This window comes from Sturnus vulgaris, chromosome 2 (assembly GCF_052056855.1).
Source record: "Sturnus vulgaris isolate bStuVul1 chromosome 2, bStuVul1.hap1, whole genome shotgun sequence".
Taxonomy (NCBI): domain Eukaryota; kingdom Metazoa; phylum Chordata; class Aves; order Passeriformes; family Sturnidae; genus Sturnus; species Sturnus vulgaris.
In genome coordinates this window covers 88,046,183-88,069,993 of record NC_142244.1, presented here as the reverse complement: position 1 = coordinate 88,069,993, position 23,811 = coordinate 88,046,183, and the positions used below count along the sequence as shown (strand labels likewise).

Below are 23,811 nucleotides of genomic sequence, written 5' to 3'. Positions count from 1 at the left end.
TCCACTGCAGAAGGCGATGTACGAAATTGTGGCGAGTGACTGGGTTCACAGTTACTCATCAAGTTTAATTTGATGCCAGGTGGAGATGTGGGCATGTTTTAAACCACCTCCTGTTTCTGTCTGGTTCAGTGGGTTTTGTGTGTGTGTTCCATGCAGGCTGTCACGATTTGTCTTATCTGTGAGGTCATGGGCCACAAGGCACTCACACCCTGATGACCAAAGGCCTGATTCTTTCTTGGAACGTATCAGAGGGCCAGAGCTCGTAGAGGTGTCCACCAGGCAAAGCAACATCCGCTCCTTCCTGGGTACCCGTGAGCGGCCCGGGGGAGCAAACAGGTAAGAAGAGGTGTTTATAATTAACTGAAGATGGCTGAGATTATCATGTTTTCTTGGTAATTAGGATGTAAGTTGTATTTTAAGAAGAGAGTAAGGAGCTTAGCCTGGGAGATGAACAGAGTATTTAATGCTGCCCAGGAATCTTCACATAACTCAAGTATTGCACTTTCAACAGACTCTCTCTTTCCTCTTCAAACACACTGTGACCATGATCTTGAAGTAAAGGATTTTGATCATGCTGCTTGAGGCAGAATGATTTCTCAGAACTGGGATTTTATCAAGTGCAACTTGATGTTGCTAAACTGCTCTCAACTGAGGAGAATGCAATTTCTATTTCAAGAATCTAGGATGTTTCTACTTTTGGCTTTTCAGGATCTTAATGTGAGTTATTTGCAAGTATTAGGAAACTGTAAGGAAGCAGTTGTGCAGAATGTGTCATTGCTTTGCTACATCTACTCAGAAGTCCATCTGATAACATTACAGAAAGTTTTTGATGCACAAATGATAAAATCCTTTGGATGCTGACTTCACTTACTAGCACATATGCAGTCTGCGGTATGGAAGGCAGGTTCAGTCCTAATTTTTTTCCAATAAAACAGAAGAGAAGCCTTTATGTGTTTACAGTTCTTTGACTTGATGAGTTATTATTACTTTATAAATGTATGATATGGTGTTTCAAATTTAACTCCAGTTAAAATGGGAAAATGAAGTCCCCAGACAAAATCTGACTTTGGGTATTGAAGCAGAGACTCCTATATTCTTTTGCATAATTAAAGATTGGTAGGTAAGCAAGTAATTAGTTTCAAAAATCTCAGCGAGCAATTCAGATTAAAGCAAAAACCTTTGAAGATTTGTGCATTATGCAGGTTACTTTGACTTGTTGTAGTTCAGCACATCCTTATTATCTTCATTTGATCTGCTCCATAGAAATTCATTTCAAGAGCACATTTTATTGAATTAGCCAGACTGTTGCCTGATTTCTCAGGTGTCTGGATCAGTAGCAACTGCAGATGGGAAGTAATTAGAGAGAACAACATTGATCATGGGCCAACAAACCTATGTAAAAGGCTCTTTAAAGTCAATTTGAGAGCACCCATCCTTGCCTTTTCAGTTTTATGCTGTTGCTGGTTGACAGTAACTCTCAGTGGTTGTGTCATGAAGGCTTGATTCTGCAACAATGGATAGGTATGCTCATTACTTATCCACAAGCCTTGACACTGCATCTGTGAAGAGGACTTGAAAGGATTGAAGAAAGCTTAAAATAGTAGTCCAATGAGTACAGGGCTAAAAATAGTGAGGTGCATCTTACCATGCACTAATACGCCTAAGAACAGACTTCAGACATCAGATGTGGTCACAAATGTGTATGCCAGGCACATGACAGAAAGGAGCTGGTGCCTTGAAGCAGTTATGCAAAGGGGCTTATCACAACAGTCAAAATTGACCTTGCTAATCTTATCAGTGCATTTGTGAGAAGCTCGTGAGTCAGTCTGTCATGTCAGTAAACACGTGCATGAAATACCAGCAGCCTTTACACTCTTTAATGTGTTTTATTTAATTTGCTTGCAGTCACTGGCCCTTGGCCAGGTTTAATGTCAACTTTAGCAACAACACCAATGAAGAGTAAGTACTGTTAAGTTCCAAAGACCTTTCTGCTACCAGCACCTTCTCTTCTTCCCTATCCAATCTAGTAACATTTGTAGTATAAACTCCTTAGTTCTTCCTAATCCTTTCCTAAGAGTATAGTTTTATTGTAGAGAAAGGTCTAGTTTTCTTAGTATGAAAAGCATCCTTTGTGCTCCCAGTGAACTTCTTTGTGGCTGAAGTTACCCCTTCCTCTCAAGAAATGAAATTTGACTAAGCATGTAGTCCCTACCTTCTGTAGTTCAGCTGGCTGATTTTACTGCATTACTGATGGATGCATTATTTAAATGAGATTCATGTCATGTATTAATTATCTAGTAGTGGTTTTCCTCTTTTAACACACTGGTCCCTTTCTGCAAATCAAATGCCCCAGAAATTTCAGGTTGTCAGATGAGAAGTGGATACTGATGAGGGCACCAAAAACCATTTATATGTCCATATTTTAAAAGTCTGTGTTTCAGATCAGCAGGTACTGTTTTTTTAGAGAGACAGGCACCATAATAAAGCTGGTATTGCCACAGAATGTCTGACAGAAGCTGTCCTTTTGAGTCTGTTTTATATAATTGACAAGCTATTTCACAGTGTTACACCAAAGAGAAATTTATTAAACAATGAAGAGCTCCTGTAATTTTAAATCAGCTAACATCAATATTTGTTGCATGTCTTAGACCACAGCAATCTGAAGACATACCTGCTCTTTAGTATCCAGCAGATCTGTTCTTGTGCATAATGATAGTTGTTTTCATTGTTTTCCAGATGAAAACAAACAAACAAACAAAAAAGTAACCAGTACATTTTCTGATTGTGTCAGAAATACATCTAGAAAACTCTTGGTTTTTTTTCTCCAAGTAATTCTATCATAGGCAAGTTTAAACTATACCTTTTGAATGATGCTGCAAAACCTTTGTGCATGTAGCTGAACAAAAGATCTTCCTACTCCTAAAGCAACTTTTTGGTTTGGTTTGCATAACTTTTGTTCAAAAGGAAAATCTGTGTGCAGTGAACAGTGACAGAAATATGCAGACTTTTATTTAGACTGATATAAAAGAAGTGCTATAAGCTTGGAGCTGAGCCTGCTAGATGGAGCCCAGAGAACTGGTTTGGACAGAAATATTTCTGCCTTACTCTGTTTCTGACAAGATTCATGTACCTTGGACAAAACTTTCATCCTTTCAATGTTTCATTATTTTTAAATGAAGACAAGACCTGTCTGTCTACCTGCCCAGCAGTCTGAAACATATTTGATTTGCAAAGTATTTGACAGATGAGAAATGCAGATATTTGAATCTTTCAAAGACTGTGACAGTGTTTTTATAAGGGCTGATGAAGTAGCTTTCTAAGTCTGAAGCTGCACACAGCTTAGAAACAGCATGGATGCTGCAGTGTTGGGGTCAAAGAGAACAGACACAAACTGTTTTACTGGTTACTGGATTCAAGTTTACTCAGTGTTACTGGTAAAGAAAAGAAAATGGGCTTTTAATTATGGTAAAGACCTAAGTGTGCCAAGTCTTGGGGAACTGTACGTGATGCCCTCATGTCTTTGATCATGGCCAACCTTTTCCTCTGAGTGACTTCCATTACCAGACTGCAAGCAGATGGGAGTATGATAAGCTGGGAGTTACCACAATAGAGAGATGAAAAAAGGCAACAGAAATGGAAGAAACTCACTTATGAAAGGTACCTGTAGTTTGACAGACGAGTTTGTAGGAGACCTCAGGCCAGAGAAAAATAAGTATTGGTATTAGATGCTGTGTGAAATAAAGTTTTTTACTTTTTAAAAAATAAAACACAAACATAGGAGGGAGTTGGAATTGTCAAAATATTCCCCCCAAAGTTCACTACCACTGAGACTTTTTGACTGATTTTCTATCAACCTACTTTTCCCTGCATAACAAGATCCACAAATGTAAAGTAGCCCTCCTCTTTGAAAATTCTGCATACTCATAACTCTTCCATTCTGGTAAGAATGCCAGGCATTTGAAGTATTGAGGAGCTGCATTACTGCTAACAGCAAGTGTGCATTTGCCTTTAGATCAGACACCATGCATGGTAATCTGCAGTGAAATCCTGACATGTTTTTTAAACGGGAAGGAGTTGAGGGCAGATTGGAAAATGAAGCAGTAAAGTTCTGGACATTCAGTCCAGAGAAATAAATTCTTGATAAGCAGTTCTACTGCTGTGTAGGAATCAGTCTTGGTAAATGAAAAAAATCTTTCTTTGATTTGAGATGCAGGTAGAAATAGAAGATCAGTCAATCGAAAGGTTCTTTTCTCCTCCAGTTCTGCTCCCTTGCACTGTGTAATTTCAAAGGTTTCAGTGGTGTTGGTATTCCCCTGGATGTGGCAGAGGGGAGGATCTCACCATCTTTTAGCAAATGAGTCTTTGCTTTTCCAAAGTACACTGTGGTGGTGCATCACTGTGGAAATGTCTAAGTGTAAGAACTGGAACAGGTTCTCCTTGCTGATTGGTGAAAGCTGCCACTATCTTAAAATTGGTGGCTGTTGTCTCCTTTGGAGCTTCTTTCTCCCTGTAACAAGCACATTCCTAGTTGTGACTGCCATTTACAGCACAGGCTTTCTGGCCTGAGCAATATGAGGAAGTGTGCATGGAAAGCCCAAGTCCTGTAAGCAGCATTATTACATATTCTGTCCTTGCTGAGGGGATGTTGCTGTCATTAAACTCATTTGTCCTTTCTTGACACCAGTGCAAAAGGAGACTCAGACCCAGTCTTGGCAGTTCAGAGGAGAAAACAAAGCTCCCATGGGAGCAGGAATCCATGGCTTTCATTCAAACCAGATATTATGTGTGGGGAGTTTTGTTATCCACATACAGTGTAGTGTGAGGAACACTCTTAGGCTTTTCTATCTAAGAGGGACACTTTCTGCTTCAAGGACTGGACAAATTTCAAATAAAAAAGGAGAACTCAGAGGATGGATTTTCTGCTTGTGCAAATGAACACTGTTCCTCACATCACATTACATGATTCTTGACCAAAGCATGTAGCAAATCTAGCTTTAAGATTGAGTATTGTCAGAATCTCGAGAAAGATGTTAACTTCCTGTAGGTTTGAAAAGTGTTTGTGGGCCTGTCTGCAGAAGTTAACCTATTTCAAGACTCTTCTGTTCAGGCAAACTTAAGAATATGGCAATTCAGATCTGGAGGCAATTAATTAATTAAAATTTTGCTGGTTTTAAAAAATCATGAGAGAAGATCCTCATTTTTTATAATTACTATGAAAGCTTCAGACAGTCGCATTGAGGTTTTGGCTGTGCAAAGAACCTTGACAGTTTGTTAAACCATTTCACATTCTCATCATTTGATAGATTTCTTTTTAAATACCTGGATTCTTTAACTGAAAGCATTTACTTAAAATCAGCCTGGTACACTGATGTCTGAAAAAGTCAAGAAGGTGTGGGTCGCTAATGCAGGGAATCAGCCAGCTGGTTACCTGATGTGATAGTGTGGTAGTGTCAGGGTGAGAGATCTCAGCCTGTAAACTCTTTTTTCCAGTTGGATCCCTGTCCTACTCTGTCCAGAGTCTAGTCTTGTTTCCCAAACCTCCACCCTCTCCCTGAACTGCTTAGTATTGGTAATATTGCTAAGCCTTGCATTATTTTGTACAGCAAAAAGGAAGAAAAGAAAGAGGTTAAAGAGGAGAAAAAAGAGGAAAAGAAAGAGGAAAAGAAAGAGGAAAAGAAAGATGACAAAAAAGATGACAAAAAAGATGACAAAAAAAAGGAAGAGTAAGTACAAAGAATGAATGTGTGATTGTAGCACATCTCCTATGCTACAAAACATGGTATAGCATTTAATTGTAACACTTAAAATTGTTCTGTAGACTGCAAATTCTTAGCTTGTCAAATCTTTAATACATTTTCCCCTTTGAGAAGGTTTCAACTGCTCAGCAAAGTTGTTGTATCTTGAAGACCCGTGTTTAGATCTTTCAGAAACAGCTTCCTATGTCAGTAAAAGGGAATTGAGCTACCTCTGGTCACTTGGAGTTGAAGATCACTTTTTAATTATGACAACACCTTAGGACAGCAACCTTCTTTGCAGAGTTGCACAGACTTTTCATTGTTCCAGAATTTCCATAAAGATTCAGAGCAGATGAACCAAAAGTCTGGTTCATCTTACTGTGTAGAAATATCTTACATGTAGCAAACCAAAGGTTTGCTAGTAAGTTTAGTTATTTCACTGACTGGTATATTTAATTACTTAATATGATCCAGTTCATTGCTATTAATCACTAAAATTTGCTTCTGTTGGTTAGGGGATGGTGTATTTCTGCAACAAAATGAGGTAATTTGAATGCTTTTGGCAAAAATGGATCCTGTTCTTGCTTTGTTCCTGTAAAGCTGACCCAAATATAGCACAATTTAGTATTATCAGTGATTAAAAGTAATGATGGCAGATAAAAAGAGAATGCATTTGGATGGCCTTCACAGTTAAGGAGTACGTTAGAGTATGATACTGTAGGTTTATATGTATGTATATGGTGGCACCTGCTATATAGACTTGAGGGCATTCCAAATGGACTCTGATTGATCTCAGGATCTTTATTAATCAAAGCTTTTAATTGTTTCTTTTTTTTTCAATTAGAAAGCCTTTGTTCAAAGCACTCCCTTTTGGCTTTAATTACTGTGTAGTGAAAGCCTGAGCTTTGCAGTAGCCAAGAGTGTTTTAAAACATTTTGTCAAAGAAAAATAATGTTTTAATGTCTACAAGGTAGTATACTCTGACATATAATGACCATATTTCATTTCACCCGTTTTGAAGTGGTCACCAGTTTTTGAGAAGAAATGGTTTAAAACCAGTAGTGAAGATGGTAAAGTAAATACTTTTTAGATTAAAGCTGCTTCGTTTACTCACATTGCCTGGGCATTCAGCTGACAGCAATGGTAATGCCAGGAATACACACAGATTTGAAATAAATTATCATTACATTTTAATATATTTGCATTCTTGGAGATGGGGAAAAGTCCCACAAATACTTATTCAAGCATTGCCTGGTCACATATTCTGCACACTATTACACAGTCCACAGATCACACTTCTACTGTTGACGTCATTTTGCAGCCTTGGACCTCATATCCACTACTGTGTGTGTCCTCTGATTACATGCCTAATCGCTCTCTATTCTGTATCAACCTTTCTCATGCTGGAGGTGGGCACTTCCCTGTGCCATTAGCCATGCTGTTCTTTAAACCTTTACATTCCAGGCCTGTGTGCTTCCTTTAGCATCACTTCCTTGTTTTGAGGCCTAAGGAGCCAGGACTGTGAATGCATAAAATTTCCCTTTACATACTAAGACATGTTTCAGCTCTAGTCACACACACTGTATGTGCATATGCACACAGAGATTCTTACTTGTACAGACATGTATTTGAATATATATGTGTTTTACTTGTTGAAATGCATGCTTATACAGTCATTTCCATAATAGAATTTGCTAAAAATCAACAATTAGCCTGCAAAAGAAGGCTCTTTCTCTAGCAATGAAATTTAACTTTATAACTGGAGTGATAATAAGAAACATTTAACAATTAACTTTTTTTTTTCAGTGTGGGGCTTAATACAGAAGGCTGTGGGTTTCAGCCTGGGAGATACGGATGTCTGTGTTTTTCTTTCCACTCTTATTTATTTTTTCCAAAGCTGGGTCAAACAAAGAAATAGAGCTTGTCAGATAGGATGCCTGGTATCTCATCTGCACTGCCTGCATGGATATTTCTCTTCTTGGGCAGCTATGAGTTCATGGTGAAATGAGCAGCCTCAAGAAGAGGGAGATCTAGCAGGTTGCTTGCTTACATTTCCAGTGTAAATCTGCATGTTTTAATTTCCAGGCCGAAAAAGGAGGTCTTTGTGATAGATCCTTCAAGCAATCTGTACTACAACTGGCTAACTGTAATTGCAGCACCCGTGTTCTATAACTGGTGTATGCTAGTGTGCAGGTATGGACTTCAGTTAATAACAATTTTACATTTCAATCATTATGTTTCCTATGTAAATCACCCTCTTATCTCCCTGCAGTATCTTTTTGGTGACTTACCTAGAAGGTTTACAGTTCATATGCCCTTAGAGATGTATGGTACGTGTACCACTGGGAATAGATTGCCAGTGTTCCTTTTTTTTTTTCCTTTCTCTAAAAGCAGGTGGATGTAGCTTGCAGAGAATGTCCTCATGAGCGCTGGTGTGGCCTTTGTGTGCCACCTGCCGGCTGGTGGCTGAGCTGTGTCCTGGCCACTGCATCCCTAAGCACTGCCAGGAATGAGGGCTTCCTACCACCCGGGAGAGAACAGAAAGGAGGGATGTGAGCAGTGGTGGGGCCTCTTAAATTCATATAATGCATCTTTTGGATGCTCAAAGGGCAGGAAGATTTAACTCAACTATTTCTTTCTCATGGTAGAATGTAGAAATCAGTTTCAGTCAAGGTGATGGAGGGCTGTAGAAATGGTTTTCTTACACTGTGTAAGTTGGTAGGGAGATATGAGGATGCTTTGCCACTGAGAAACAAATATTTGGGATTTATCTTCATGTAGATGCATATCATGTGAAATCTGATGCACTTTTAATTGTAGGGATATGTGTAATCCTCCATAAGTGCACTCGTGTGGCATCTCTGTGTTTGAGTTTTACTCTTGTCCAGAACACCTTGGAATTCTGCAAGATCCTGGTGTCTGTTTGGACGAAGTTCAAAGTGTGCAGATGTCTGGACATGGAGATACTCTGCCTGTAATATTTCTGTTCCAGAAATGTGCACTAATGTGTTGCTAGGGCACATAATGCAAATACTCTGCTTATGCAGTTGGCCTAATATTTTTTTTTTAATCTTTGTTACTATAGAGCCTGCTTTGATGAGCTACAAATGGACCATGTTAAAATGTGGATCTTCTTGGATTATCTCTCTGATATTATCTATATTATTGACATGTTCGTCAGGTTCAGAACAGGTGAGTCTTTCTGGGATTTTACAGTGTTTCCAAATACTGCATGTATTTAAAGGATGGAAACAAAAATTCCCCTGTGGAGTCTGACTACTGTAATATCCTGTCAGAACACAACACTGGAGGTTTTCAGAAGATGAAATGTCTGATCAGTCTGGATTCTTTAAGGCCGTACATTCCATCACTTGCTCTTTACTTGTCTCTAAATTCAGTTTTGTCAGTAATAGGTGTGTCAAATGCTGAGTGTACAGCCACTGTAACAGGCTGTGTGGGAAGGGACAAGAGGGCACTTGGGGCAGGAAACCAACTGCACCCCATAAGTGCTGTTTTCTTAACCAATTTCCTGCATCAATAACCAGAAGTGGTTATTGAGTTGGCCAAGTGCAAGACCTGGCACATGTCTCAGCCTTCAGTCTGTGGTCGTATGCCTGGAACAGGCAGTGTGGCCCCTCTGCCATCATCTGTGCTTCCTGCAGCCTCTATGAGGTCCTGTCTGGCTTTCCCACTGCCTGGTGATGGGATAGGGTTAACCCAGGAACCTCTGCTTAGGTCCTGCCTTCCTGGAGAAAATGTGAACCCAGAGGATCTGTGAGGGCTGTGCCATGCTCTGTGTGAAGTGGTTCTCTTCAGCTTCTTGTCCCTGTTTCTGTAATCCAGGCAGGCTGAGATTCCAACCTTAAAGTGATACCTGCTTTAAACTGAACAAGGTCATAATACAGGCCTAAGGAATGACGTACAGTGATCCATATCACCAAATTATTGAATAGTCCTTGATGCACTCTGGTGCTTGCACTTGGTCCACACCAGCAAGCACCCAGTGTCTGGGGACAACTAGGAGGACAACAAAGATTGGATGTTGTTCATGGTGGTGTTTTTGGAGGAGCCTGGAAGAATTTACATGTGAATGGAAGCTGTCAGGGTAGCTAATCTTGGGCCAGAAAATGTCTCCAGTCTCATTCGCTTCACTGGTGCAGACACAGCTTTAAATTGTCCCTTGAAGGAATCCAAAACAGCACTGATCATCAAAAAAAGAGAGTAATTTTAAATCTTTCCTTTTAACATCATATCTTTTTTATCTGTTTATTTATTTAAAGTTGTGCTGACAGCTTGATGCTAATTATGACCTGTGACAAGTTGTAAACATAATTACAAGATGGGCTAAAAATGCTGTCATGTGGGAAGCACACAACCCATGGCAAGCTAAATTCTTAAACTTAGCAAGTACCTTGTTCAACAGGAAAGTCAGTTTCAGGTACCAGTCTAAATCACAAGAGTGCTGTATTTGGGGCAGGATGGGGGTGGGGGGGTGTTAATCTTCTTTGTGTAGTTAAAATGTCAACTGTGCCAACTAAATTTACCTTCTGCAGTTACATCTGTTAATGTAATGGGAAAGAACAGAGCAGAAATTAGGCATGTCCCGGCAAAGAAAGTTATTAATTGCCATGGGCTGTCCTGATAATGATTATATGGCTGTTAAAGCCTGACTGGAATTTGAATTTTCAAGCCTGGCTTGCAACTGCAGAATTGCTGGAGCTGAATCCTGAATGCTTCAGTGCAGGTGTCTGCTGTAGTTCCAGGCACTCCAAGAAAGAATTTGCTTCTTTTAGGTGGCAAAATCTTCGTCAGTTCTCTTAACAGCCCCTCCTGGCCTCTGCCTTTGCCCTTTCCTGTGAGACCACAAGGTCCATCTGCCCTGGGGACAGAGGTCCTGAGAGCCTTTGGGGAAGAGTGAGACTTTCTGCTGTCTGAGGGCAAGGTCTGCCTTTGAACTGAGATCTAGGTAGCCCCACGACTACTCTGATAATCAGCTTCTCCATGGTGCATTTCTGTCCAGCTGCAGGGCCAGTTGGACTGCATTTCACCTATTTGATGACTGTCACTGTGAAACAGAAAGGACTCATGTCTCAGCAGCTGGTCATGTTTAACATACACTGTGTTCTAATGCTTTCAAAAGATTTTACTGTAAGATTTTGTTCCATAAGGTAACAGAAAGCCAAGAGATTTTATCTCCATTTAGGAGGGGAAGGTGTTTTCAAAGTTATTTTTCATAACTGTGTATCAGAAATTCATCAGTCTGGGCAGCTTTTCTGTTTAGTTGTATAACTAAAGGGAATATTTGAGGCATATTTGACCAGCTTTTTCAGCAGTTTTCTGGGAGGCAACACACACATGACACAAGAACTATTTCCATTTGAGTTTGCCATCAGTTTGAAGATCCAAAGCCAGATACACAAAAATAGATGAGGCATTTACAGATGCACCACACATTCCAGAAATACAGCCGTGCTGTGTAGGGCACAAAGAAATGCAGCTTGGTGCTCTGCACGGGCTGCTTCCCTGAGAAAGCTATAGATGGCTTGTAGATTACTAAGGGGTTAGTAAAATGTGATAATCCCAGATACACCAGGAATGTTTTGGTTTTTTTCTCAGTGGACTTTTTCTCCTGAAGGGCCAAATGGGCTGACAGTTTGATATCTCCATTGCAATTGCAGCAAGTATTTTGCAGTGCATAGGCTGTTCCTTGTGGAACATTTTTAACGCTGTCAGAGGCACAAAAGAGCACTGTGGCTGGACTGTTTGCAGTACAGGTCTGTCACTGCAGTTTATATCTACTTGTAAATTTTTAAAATCTAATACTTTTGGAAGTCTTTGGAATAAAGAAATACTGATGTGAGAAAGTCTGCTTAGTAGCTCTCTCACTAGAAACACAAAGTGCAAACCAAGGAAAATCATGTCAGTTTTAACATTGGACACAAGAGGAAAAAATTGACTTAGAGAGAGGGGTAACTGTATTTCTTTATCTCAAGGATATCTATATTGTTTGGAAAAAGTTTCTTACAATCCATTATACCTACTTATTCTTGGTATTTATTTTAATATATTCCACTCCTATTTTATACACAATTGCTTAATACTTGCTTAACTTTATTATGACTCAGGCCAATGAGTAATAAAAAATTACACACTTGAATCTCCCTATTTTTTTTTTGAAAAATACCTAAAAGAAAAAGATACAGCTTTTGCAGGATAGAGTGGAAATCCTCAGGGAGCACTGTTCTGATAATAGAGTTATTGTTCTTAGTCATTATATATCAGCTTTGAAACTTGATTGAAATATTTAAATATGCAATTAAGTGACCTCAATGTCTCAATGTTAGGCATAACAGTACAAATGTTAACATTCTTAGGCATGAAATATAAGTCACTCCCTACTGTTGATGGTATTTTTATTCTAACAAATAAAATCTTTTTATTCTCTGAAGGCTTCCTTGAACAAGGCTTGCTAGTTCAGGATGAGAAGAAATTACGAGAACATTATACCAAAACTACGCAGTTCAAACTGGACGTGCTGTCTCTTGTGCCAACAGACCTGGCATATTTCAAGCTTGGTTTGAACTACCCCGAGCTCCGATTTAACCGCTTGCTGAGGATTGCTCGGCTCTTTGAGTTTTTTGACCGTACTGAGACCAGGACAAATTATCCAAACATGTTCCGTATTGGCAATCTTGTGTTATACATTCTTATCATCATCCACTGGAACGCGTGCATATACTTTGCGATATCGAAGGTGATCGGGTTTGGAACCGACACCTGGGTGTATCCCAACGTGTCCGTTCCGGAGTATGCGCGCCTGTCCAGGAAATACATTTACAGCCTGTACTGGTCAACGCTCACGCTGACCACCATCGGAGAAACACCGCCCCCGGTGAAGGATGAGGAGTATCTCTTTGTGGTCATCGACTTCCTGGTGGGAGTGCTCATCTTTGCCACCATTGTCGGTAACGTCGGCTCCATGATTTCCAACATGAATGCTTCCAGGGCGGAGTTCCAGGCCAAAGTGGATTCCATTAAACAGTACATGCAATTCCGAAAAGTGACTAAGGATTTGGAAGCCAGGGTTATTAAGTGGTTTGATTACCTCTGGACCAACAAGAAAACAGTGGATGAGAAGGAAGTTCTCAAAAATCTGCCTGACAAGTTGAAGGCTGAAATTGCCATCAATGTTCATTTGGACACACTGAGGAAAGTGCGTATATTCCAGGATTGTGAAGCTGGACTTCTCATTGAGCTGGTGCTGAAACTGAAACCTACAGTCTTCAGTCCTGGTGACTACATTTGTAAAAAAGGAGATATTGGAAGAGAAATGTACATTATTAAAGAAGGAAAATTGGCTGTGGTGGCAGATGATGGCATAACCCAATTTGTAGTCCTAAGCGATGGCAGCTACTTTGGTGAAATCAGCATCCTAAACATTAAAGGTAGCAAATCTGGCAACAGGAGGACAGCCAACATCAGGAGTATTGGTTATTCTGATTTGTTCTGCTTGTCTAAGGATGATTTAATGGAAGCTCTCACAGAATATCCAGAAGCCAAAAAGGCTCTGGAAGAGAAAGGACGTCAAATTCTGATGAAAGACAATTTAATTGATGAGGAGGCAGCAAAAGCAGGAGCTGACCCAAAAGACTTGGAAGAAAAAATAGGGCGACTTGAAGTAGCTCTGGATACGCTGCAGACTAGGTTTGCGAGGCTCTTGGCAGAATACAGCGCATCTCAACAAAAGGTGAAACAGAGACTTGCCAGAGTAGAAACCCGAGTAAAAAAATATGGTAGTGGCAGCTTATCAGTTGCAGAAGCAGAGGGTGAAAAACCTGAGGAGGAGAAAAAGCAGTAATGGAATATTTATATTTCCTCATTTATTGGGAAAGGTTGAAGCACTGAAAGCCATAAATGTATGTAAATATGTGTGTGCATACATAGACATAATTATTTTTATATGAACTCAAGAGAATGGTTTTTAGCATTTTTAACTGAAGAAGTATTTTCTTGTAAATAGAACACAATTACCTTCTTCTTGGGGGGAGATTTGGTCCAGCACTTGGTACTTTTTTGTACTGAGGGTGGGCTTCTTCCAAGTCATGCTCAGAATGTCTGTTGTGTTTGGTACCTGTAGGTCTTGACACACTGTCTCTTCCTGCGCATTGTGTGCTAAGAAGGCATTGTACTTGAACTAGAAGAGATTATTTTTTTTCCTTTTTAAGAGCTTAAAAAATGTTGTTAGGGTACCCTGCTATAACTTGCTACTTTAGTAGCTGATTAAATGTGTGGATGGATGTCTGCATTTCTCAAAATCTTTGTTCTTTCACAGTCTGTGCAAACAGTTGAATGACAGCTAAGCAGTGTCAAGTACCTGGCCATTGCAGTGCACCCTGCATGTGTCTGCAATAGCTGTGCATTCAGATCTTTAGTCTGATTCTCTGTAATGAGCTGGGCTCTGCACAAAGGACCATGCTGACAGAGTAGCAGTGCTCATTCATGTCCCTTCTGGCAGGGTCTGTGACAGCTTTTGCTGCTCTGCAACTGCTTCACCAGGGGAGAGAGCAGGGGATCCTCCCTTACGTTTTTTTTAGCCCAGTTCCATCCGCACTGGTAAAACCCTCACTTGGAAAGGAGTCCCCTAAAGCTCACTGGTGGAAGGGTAATATGGCTTCACCGAACCTGGGAAGAGAAAAGAGGGTCCTGGTATGTGCAGGTCCTATATGTAGGGTGCTGAGTGAACTCCCTGGCAAATGGGCAGTGCCCAGGGAGGCTACTGAGAAATGCCATAAGCTGGCAGGGCAGGCTGTCCCTGCCTGCCAGGCAGCTTGCTCCCACAACAGGGTTTCTGCAAGGCAGGGAGAACAGGTGAGAAACCCTCTGAGAACAGGGTGGTTTAGCTGGGTGGTAGTGGAATGAAAAGAGACAGTTTTGCTAAACTGCTCAGAGTAAGTCCTCGTCTCCAGCCAAGCAGCTGTTCCCTTCTATCGACACTTCTGAGCCTGGTGAGGGAGACAAATCTGTCCATGATTAAGGAATAGGGCTTTGCCAGCAACACTGGCAAAGGGATAACTGGGTAGTAATGTCCACACATGGCCCTTGTCTAAACTCCTGTTATCATTAGCCTAGAAGCCAACTGCACTTATGGATCTTCCCTAGATTGGACTTAACCTCTATTATCAAAATATCCACTGATTGTAACAAGTGATTTGGAAAGTAGCCAAGATCTGTTTTGGCCAGTGGCACTCAGAAGTATTGGTCCATCAGCTGCATCTTGTCCTTATTTTCTTTAAGGGCTTGAGAGAAATGGGGGAGCTCTGAGAGGCTGGTTTTGGCAGGGGTGTAGAGCCCTTGGTCCCACGCAGAGGCAGGCAGCTCCACTCTGGGCTCACTGCAGGGTACCCCTGTGAGCACAGACAACACAGTCACAGGCTGTTCAACTTGTAACTTTCACCTCCTGACAGAGGCGGGTACCACACTCACCTTGGCTGACATTCACTGCTGTGTGACTCAAACCCACTGTACCTGGTAGGGGTTTCATGCATATTGACATGTTCTCCATCAGTCATCATTCTCTGTAATTACCTATCTACCCAACATAGCACAGCTGTTCCAGCCCACTAGGTATATATGAGTAAAACTTTAAAGTACTCTTTGTACCGAATTTATACCAGGTTTAAAAACCCTAAAAACCACAGGACTGCTTCTTTACCTGATGGATTAGAACAGCCTAATCTATCAGTTAAATACATGTTTGCTGTTCCCTTTCTGTGCCTCTTGATCTGGTTTTCATATGCCAGAAAAGAGCATTTTGATACAATTGGCTTCAGTCACTTGGAAACATACAGCTTCTGGCATGATGAAATCACATCCTTTGGCGTCTTTCATCTCTGTAAGATGTTTTTTCCTCTTCTTTAATGTGGCTACACATGTACATTAAAATATTTTGAGTAATGTTCAAGCAACTCTGTGTTTTCTCTTACCCATATCCCTCTAGATTTTAGTGTTTCATGACAGACTTTGATCATGTCACCATTACGTGACCCAGAAAATCATTAGCTGGAACAGAGATTGGAAGTGACAGAAAACTAAGTGGGAATGGTGGTGTCGCTCACTACAGAGCAGCTGGCACTGAGCTTTGGTCCTGGGCCTAGTTTTGACACCATCCCTGCGTTTGCAGATACAACACAGGCACAAGAGCCTGACCATTTTCCCACTGCCCAAGAGGTGCCAGGTCCCATGTGACACAGAGCCTGTCAGGCTCTTCATGTGCTGCAACCTGTCTCCTTTCTTCCCCTTCCCAGCTCCAAGCAGGGTGGCACAGCAGGGACAGTGGCTTGTCTAGCAGAAATAAGTGTGTGTAGCTTTCTGCTACTTGCACACAGGCCACCTACCAAAAATTGCCTGGCACAGACTGGGCTGGGCTGGTCCTTCAACCCTGCCACAAGAGAAAACAGGGCACAGAGTAGTGCTTGCAGAGCATTTGAACATAGGCCCTGAATCTAGAAATAGGTTTAATGGCCACAACACTCACGTCACATGGGCCTAAGCAGGCAGCCATGAGCTGGCAGTGTTGCTTCAGACTGCCTGTGCTGAGGGAAACACCAGATGGGCAAAGTCTGAGAGGTTTGAACATCTGCTCCACGTGCAGAAGGAGAGAAGAGGTGGTGGAGTGGCACCCCATGCTCCAGCTGCTGCTCAGAGTGAGCTTTTCCATGGTAAGGGCCTCAAGCCATGGACTCTGTACCCTGACAGCAAACGATTTCAGCCTTGATCCTCTCTGAAGTGTTCTCAGTGCTCTCCCTGTCCTTTTACCCTCATCCCCTACTATTATTTTACTTTACAGTTTTTACAGCAGAAAAATGCCCTGGTAAATTCAATGAACTGGCTTCAAAAGCAAGAGTGACACCAAAACAGCTCATGTATTTGTACAGCTGAGGGTTGGGATTTTTTTGACAGCGCAGCATTCTTCAGAAACGGCCCAGGGAAGGGTATAATTGTGCTTTTAAAACTCTTCTCCAAGGCATCGGCTTTAGAGTTTCATTCCTGCCAAATATTTATTAATGTACAATACGAGGGCTCTACATTAAAAACCAAACTGCTTATTGTCCTTTCCCCCACAAAAGCATTAGTGCCTTCTATGAACTTGTCCATGTGTTGCTGGCTTTGTAAGACACTCGTGTCTGTATCACTGCTGGCACCAAGGATGAGATATTCACAGGCCAAACCTAGGCCAGGCTGTCCAGTGAGATGACACAGGTGGACTAAAAGAGAGCTACTCTTCACCCTCAAGATTTGCAAGATGATAGCATTTGCACTTGGCTTCAAGGTCCCCCAGCTCTTCTAATCATGTTTCCAACCTGGAACAAACAGAAAGAATAAAACCCTTGTCTACATAATTCTACATAAATAGAGTATTTGCAAAATCCCCTCATGTATCCCTGAGAGCAAAACGAATTATACACTAAAAGGATCTGGCACCTGTACAGGCAGTTAAAGCGCAAGATTTCAGTTGTGGCAGCTTTCCTGAGGGAAGCCATCAATCTGGGACTCTCCTCCCCAGCCCCATTCATAGCCCAGAGCATGAGAAGGGTGCCTGGTGGGGGAAAACCACACCAGCTCTGAGGAACAAGCTCTAGGGCGGAAGATGGTCAGGCCTTTTGTTTCTGAAATTCATTTTGCAATCATTTCCAGCTCACAAGGACTGAGGCTTGCTGCTGCCAATGGCCCTTGCAGCTTCACTGCGGCAAATACAGATCTGCTGTTCTGTGCTTGCAATCCTCCCCTTTCCACGCCCTAAGAGCAAAGGGAGGAGGAAAAGCTTGCACTCTTGAAGCAGTTATTCAAGGATGAACACAAACATTAGCTTTACTCCAGAAGCAGCAGCAGTTCCTCACAGATTTCCTTCATCAGAAGCTGGGAGATCACCTGGGCTCCTGTAAGGAGAGTACAGGTTGCAGTGCCAATGGCTCAGCTTCCATGGGCTGTCTTCCCAAGAGGCTGAGGACACTAGCCAGCTCTAACAGAGACCTGTACAGGTAAATCAGGTGTAGAGTACTAAAACCAGAAGTGCAGAAACATGGAAGGAATTTACTAATGGATGCTATTCAATTTTTCTTTCCTTTGCATTTGTGGTGCCTGGTACCAGCCTTTCTGTAAGAGGGCAACTGAAGAACACTAACAGAAAATCAGGCAGAGCACAGCTGTATTCTAGAGCAATGGGCAGCTTGATGAATAGCTATTAAATTCTTTGCTTCTTGTCTGTTTTGATATATCATTTCTTTAGCTTGCTGACAAGGAAAAAACCCCACACCATCCTGTTCTTATTGCCAACAGTTATATCCCCTCATTGCCCTGGAAGAGGAACCACCCCAGAGTGGTCACACCTGAACAGCCCCTTCAGGTGAGTAGCATGGCAAGAACCCACAGGCACTACTTGCTTTTCCAGAGAAGGAGACAGAGAAGCACAAACCCGTTTTCTTTGTGTAGCCTGCCTGCAGGGCTGATGAATCAAACCAACCATGCTGTAAAGATCCTCATCAAAGTACAAATATTTTACATGCAGAATAGTGCAGATAATTAATCCAACTTGCTGCAATGGGATTCCCACTGTTTTCGGATTACTTGTAGATTCAGGCTGTTTAAAGCAAGTCCTCAGGCTGCTTGTTCACAGGTCCAGTGGCTGGCACAGGAAAGCCTCTCTTAGAGCAGCAGCTTTGGGTACTATCAGTGAAGGAAATGATCCAGAGGTGGGAATTTTAAGTTCTGACTATTGAAAACCCAGTTCCTCATCTCCTTGCAATAAAATCTGCCTCTGGCCACGCTTGCATCAAGGTTAGGAAAAAAGCTTATGTGTAGCAGCACAAAGCTGCAGAGCTTTTCTAGCAAAGCACCTCTTGCCTTTCCCAACACATTGGTTGCCTTCACAGCTCATTTATCCTGTCAGCCACAGCCAGGCTTCTCCTTGTATGGTTCAGCCTGAGCACTGACAGCACAGGGAAGGCTCATGGCTCAGAGCAGATTGACAGAGGAGCTGCCCCAAGCAGAAACTCTCGCAATTCAGGGCTTCAAGGCTGACAGTTTCATTGCCATAACCTGACTGCACTAGCTGTGAGCACTGGCAGCCCAAGAAGGGTGAGTGTGGTGAGGAAGAAATGAAGCAGGAAAAGAGCCATGCAGCACCTCCGGGCAGCTGGTGGCAGTTCGAAATTACAGCCAGGAGCAGGGGTGGCAGATGTGCTGGGCAAGGGAGACACCTCAAGCTCAGCTTCCTGCCACTGGGGAACGGAGGCTGGTACAGAAGGGATGCTGCAATCTGGAGCCAGAGAAAGCAGACAGGGGAGCCTCTGCAGAGTTTTCTAAACTGATTTACACTGGTGGCCAGAAGAGGCTCAAGCCAGACCAATGGGTGACAGGAATGACTCCAGAAGGGCATGTTCCCCCTCTCCAGCCACTGCCATACTGAGGGCAAACCTTTTGTGCAGCACAATAGTGCTGCCTGCTCCATATAGGGTTTAGTCCTACACAGCTTCACTCTTACTTGGGCAGGGCAAAGGGAAAATTTCAGAGCAAACTCAGGAGGTGCTGAGACCAACTGATGCCATCGGCCACTAGGACACCCCAGAGGCTGCAATCATCCTCGGGATCCAAGATTCCCTGAGGAAAGGTAAAAACCAGCAGTATTACTGCTGGAGGCTCCTACCTTGCAGATGCCAGGAAAAAACTGCCCTAAGAGCCTGTTTTTCCACTCACTGATCTGCAGCAGTGAAGCTTAGAGGAAGCAGGCAAATCATTGCCACCAGCTGCCCCCAGTGCCACTGCTGGGCTGCAGCAGGACACACTGTCCAAAAGCACTGGCTCCAGGCCAGTCCATGGGCTGCAGGAGAAGGCAAGAGCACAAAAGAGAAAGAAGGGACTAATCCATCCTCTGAAGGTGGCAACGGAGGGCCAAGGTGGTCCCAGAAAGACAGTCCCAAACCCAATAAACTTTTCTTAAGGCTCAAACACTGAGAAATCCTTTCCTCCAAAATCAAAGCTAGCATGAAAACTATTTTGGATGACAAAACTTCTTGTCCAAACTGCTGCAGGTCCGGAGCAGGATTGCTTCTTAAAGGCCCGAGGATGTTGTCTGGAACAACTCCTGGCACAGAAGCATTGCTCTCACCCAGGCTGGCTGCTGGCCACTAGAGCTAGGGCAGAAGACAAAGGCTGGTGGCTCCAGCCCTACACCAAATGAGGCAGACAGGAGTTCTGTTAGAAAGGATATCCTCTTGGCAATTTTAGTTTGGGAATGAGACCCTCCCCAGAGAGATTCAAGGTGTGAAAAAAACAGTGCAAGAGCAACACTTATCAGATGCTCATGAAGGGGTCTGTGTCATGCTTTTAAAGGAAAGTACCCATATTGGCGAAACCAAAATGTAATTTGTTTTATTTCAAGTGGCTTGCTACAAAATTCATAGTATTCTTCATGCATAGATGACAGAAATTAAAAATCAGTGTGCATAGCACAAAGGAGATTTTTCTTTAGAAAACACCCTTTCATCTAGAAAACATTCTTGTGCAGAGCTTCCCATTTTTATTAAAATCAGTTATATTAGGAAACAAAACCCCTTCAATTGTAACATATTGGTTTACCTGATCTTTACCCCTTGCTGCTCAAACACAAGAGTGCTTGCAAAAGGAAATATTAAATCAAAGGTAGCAACAGATGATGTATGGCACCTCAAAACCTGGAAACAGGGAAGTTCAACTAGTTGTCATTTCATAGCCTTCAGTTACTCCTGAGCACTGTTACTCCCTCTACTGTCCTATACAGGTCTGGAAGCAGAAGGATGCAGCAGGCAGACAGTTTTAAGGGATTTTCTCTGTCCATGACTCCAGTAGCACAGCAGATACACCTTTGGTGATATTAAGAAATGCTTCATGTCAGCTTTGCATGTAGCAGTTGAGCCACAAATCTCTGCAGTTTTTATCTTCACTTGACATTGTTCAGTCCAAGCTGTGAGTCAAGGCTGCAGGAGCAGCAGGATCCCTGCACATGCAGTTGTTTGTAGTTGAGCTGTGCTGCCTGTCCTTTGAAGGGCAAAAGTCTAACTCCAGCAGTTGCTGTCTGCCTTTCAGTCAGCTCTAGTCTCAATTTTTAAGTCTCAAAACTATCCACAAACTTACCCAGCAAAATAATGTAGGAGTTCCTAATGCAATCTTTTTGTGCTAAAATAGAATAATGATTCCCACCCTCCACTTGCATCTCCAGTGTCTTTGTCTCTTACACATTTCCCCACACAGAAATCCCAGCACAGGATCTATACTGAGCAAGACATCCATAAACACAACCACACTAGGAAAACTTCAGCTATTTATCAGAATCACTCTCTTGATGTATCCTACAAATACTGCAGAAGAGAACAAAACTACACTTGTATATCTGCAATTAAAACCACCTTCCCACACACTTTTAAATTATGTTAATGAAGAACAACAATAGAAGTCAACAGCTGAAGAACTCTTCAGATGGACCACTAGAGAAAAATACAATGACATTTTACGGGTTTTCCAAATGAATTCATCTGGGTAAGAAATGACCTGTCTAAAGACTAATGTCAGTATCAACTCTTATCTCCAAAGCAGTATCCCTTCCACGATTCAGTATAAATCTGAATTTTTCAAAATTAACTTAAATTGTCATCACATTTTAAGACCATCGGGGACTGAATAAAATTAAACTTTCAACTATGAACAGGAACTGTAAGTAACATCACAAACCCTTGTGACTCAGACTAAGCATAATAATAAACTCAGCTCTTGTTAGGAAAGGCTTGATTTTGAATAGCTTAACTTGGAAGAAATTCCTGCTCTATCCTGCGTACTGAAATGATGGAGTTTTTCTGCATAATAAATAAGACACAGCTCAAACCAATTCAAATTCCACCCAATTCATATTAATTATAAAAACTCTTGAGGCAAGCAGGAAATTTTAAATTCTTTTGTGAGATTAAAAATTTACCTGGAGGTAACTGGCTACAACAGTGCAAGAGAAACACCTTAAAGCTGATGATGTGGGGCTTGTCCTCTTCCAGAACATCAGCAGCATGGGAACCTGTGTCCCATTCCCTGCTTCACAGAGCAGCAGCCCAGGCAGGCTCCCTGGAGGCTAAGCCACCAGGCCCATCACACCTGTGTGGTGTCAGATGTGACAGGAAGCTCTTGCTTCAGCAGTGAAGCCACTGTTGATGAGAAGCATGGACTGACTACCATAACACGAAGGTCCTTGGAGCCCTGGGCCCATTTCAGCATCAGCTTTCCTCAGAATGCAGGGCTGGAGAGGCTCCCCTTGGCTGCCACCATCCTGCCAGAGGCTGCTGCCTGCCAAATGGAAGACAAGCCCAGTGAGAAGTTCACAAAACACTATTCCTTGGTTAACTGAACTATGCTCACTCCTGACAGCTGCTCCTGAAATTTTTAAGCAAAAAGCAAAAGCTTTGATCTTTTAAAAGGTGCTCTGTTTATGCAGCATTATGTGCTAAAATGTCTCCAGAGCTAAACAAAATCAATTCTTCACTCCTAATTAAACCTGAAACAGTGCCACATTTAGATGATTCTTTTCAGGGCTTTACTTCTCTTGCACTACTATCATTTTTGAAGCATGTGATTGTACAATGCACAGAAGCCTGATGGCCCCTTTGCACAGAGGCTGGGAGCATCCAGACAGTCTGTTAGGGTGCAGGAGATACTTGAAGAGGTATTTTTCATTTGTCAAATGAGGCAGTGCTGAGATGTCCAAAATATTTTCTTGTCAACATATTGAAGACACCCTGTGGAGAGAACATCACCACACTGGCATCAGACTACTCACAAGAGGAATCTTCTGTCTCGCTCAAGAGAGGTATTTCTATCACACATAAGTACATTTAAGTCTCCAAGCTTTGTAGACCAAAACTTTTCTAGACTGCGAAAGATATTCCAGGTGTGCCTGGAGCCCAGAAAAAACCCCAAACCAAACCCTACTTGAAGTGACATTTTCCCCTTCAAACAAGAGAACACTGGCATGAAACTTCTGTAGGACAGGAATGCAGCCTTCAGCTAGAAGACTTTGATTTATTTATTTTAAACCTTATCAACTGGTGCTGCTGAACAACTGCTGTGTATACACCAGCACTAAGGAGATAAGGTTTCGATACAGTGGTATTCGGGGGGAGGCAGTATGTATCTACATGAGAAATCAGTCAAATATTAAGTACTTATATCTTACCTGAAAATGATTCCTTGAAAAACAACTTATACTTTTGAAGGCCAATGCAATTATGTATTATTTTAATCTTAACGCTAAAGGAAAAGAGAGCATATTTACAATGTCAACAGTTAAGAGAACTTTGTATTGCTATCCAGTTATGCTGTCTGCACACCTTTTAGACCTATATAAAAAAGCCCAATATGAATCACATACACCTGTCAGCTGGGTGAACCACAAACCACAGCTAAATGAGAAGAGTTACAGGGATAGAGCTTAACAGCATTAGACTGTGAACACAGTACATACCACACAGCAGTATCATGATGTGTTCATGCTTGTCGTGAAGCACCTCAAGGCACTTGGCAAATGTTCTTACCACTTACAGTAAGAGTTGCTCCAAACTTGAAGGGCTCAGCAGGCACTGTTGTCAACCACTCTACACTGAGACGTAGGGTATCTTGTGTTTTCCTCCTCTGGGACATACAACAAGGCAGGCATACAAGAGGGCAGGCCCTAAGGGCCACCTCTGAGATCAAAGACTAGAAGACAGACAGCACCTCTCCCTCCCCAGGAAGTTTCAGTCCCGTGTGTCCAGGCCATCTGGCATTGGCTTGAATTTGAGAGGGGAACATCACTGGATCCCACATCACTACAGTTCACTTGTAGAGAGCTTTCCGTACCTGTAACCCTCAAATTATGCAGTACTACAACAATTTCTAATCAAACCATTTAATATCTAATTTATCAAAGTAAGAAAGTAACTTGTTTTTTTTTTCACTGAACCATGGTGAAAAAAGGTCATTGTTTTATTCAGCATCATAGTTACATAACAGTTGTCTGTTTCTA

The 23,811-nt window shown here is 42.0% G+C and overlaps 1 protein-coding gene across 3 annotated transcripts in view; it reads left to right on the top strand.

Annotated features, from left to right (window-relative positions):
• CNGA3 (cyclic nucleotide gated channel subunit alpha 3) overlaps positions 1-15,700 on the top strand; it is a 28,724-nt gene extending 13,024 nt beyond the window's left edge. For 2 of the 3 annotated variants that reach the window (XM_088159975.1, XM_088159976.1), the window contains 5 exons: positions 157-336; positions 5,604-5,723; positions 7,821-7,928; positions 8,821-8,927; positions 12,185-15,700. In XM_088159975.1, coding sequence (XP_088016101.1) covers positions 157-336; positions 5,604-5,723; positions 7,821-7,928; positions 8,821-8,927; positions 12,185-13,593 — 1,924 coding nt within the window. In that variant the 3' untranslated portion in view covers positions 13,594-15,700. The remainder of the gene's footprint in view (positions 1-156; positions 337-5,603; positions 5,724-7,820; positions 7,929-8,820; positions 8,928-12,184) is intronic. The other variant, XM_088159977.1, reaches the window with a different exon arrangement.
• Positions 15,701-23,811: the final 8,111 nt, after the last annotated feature.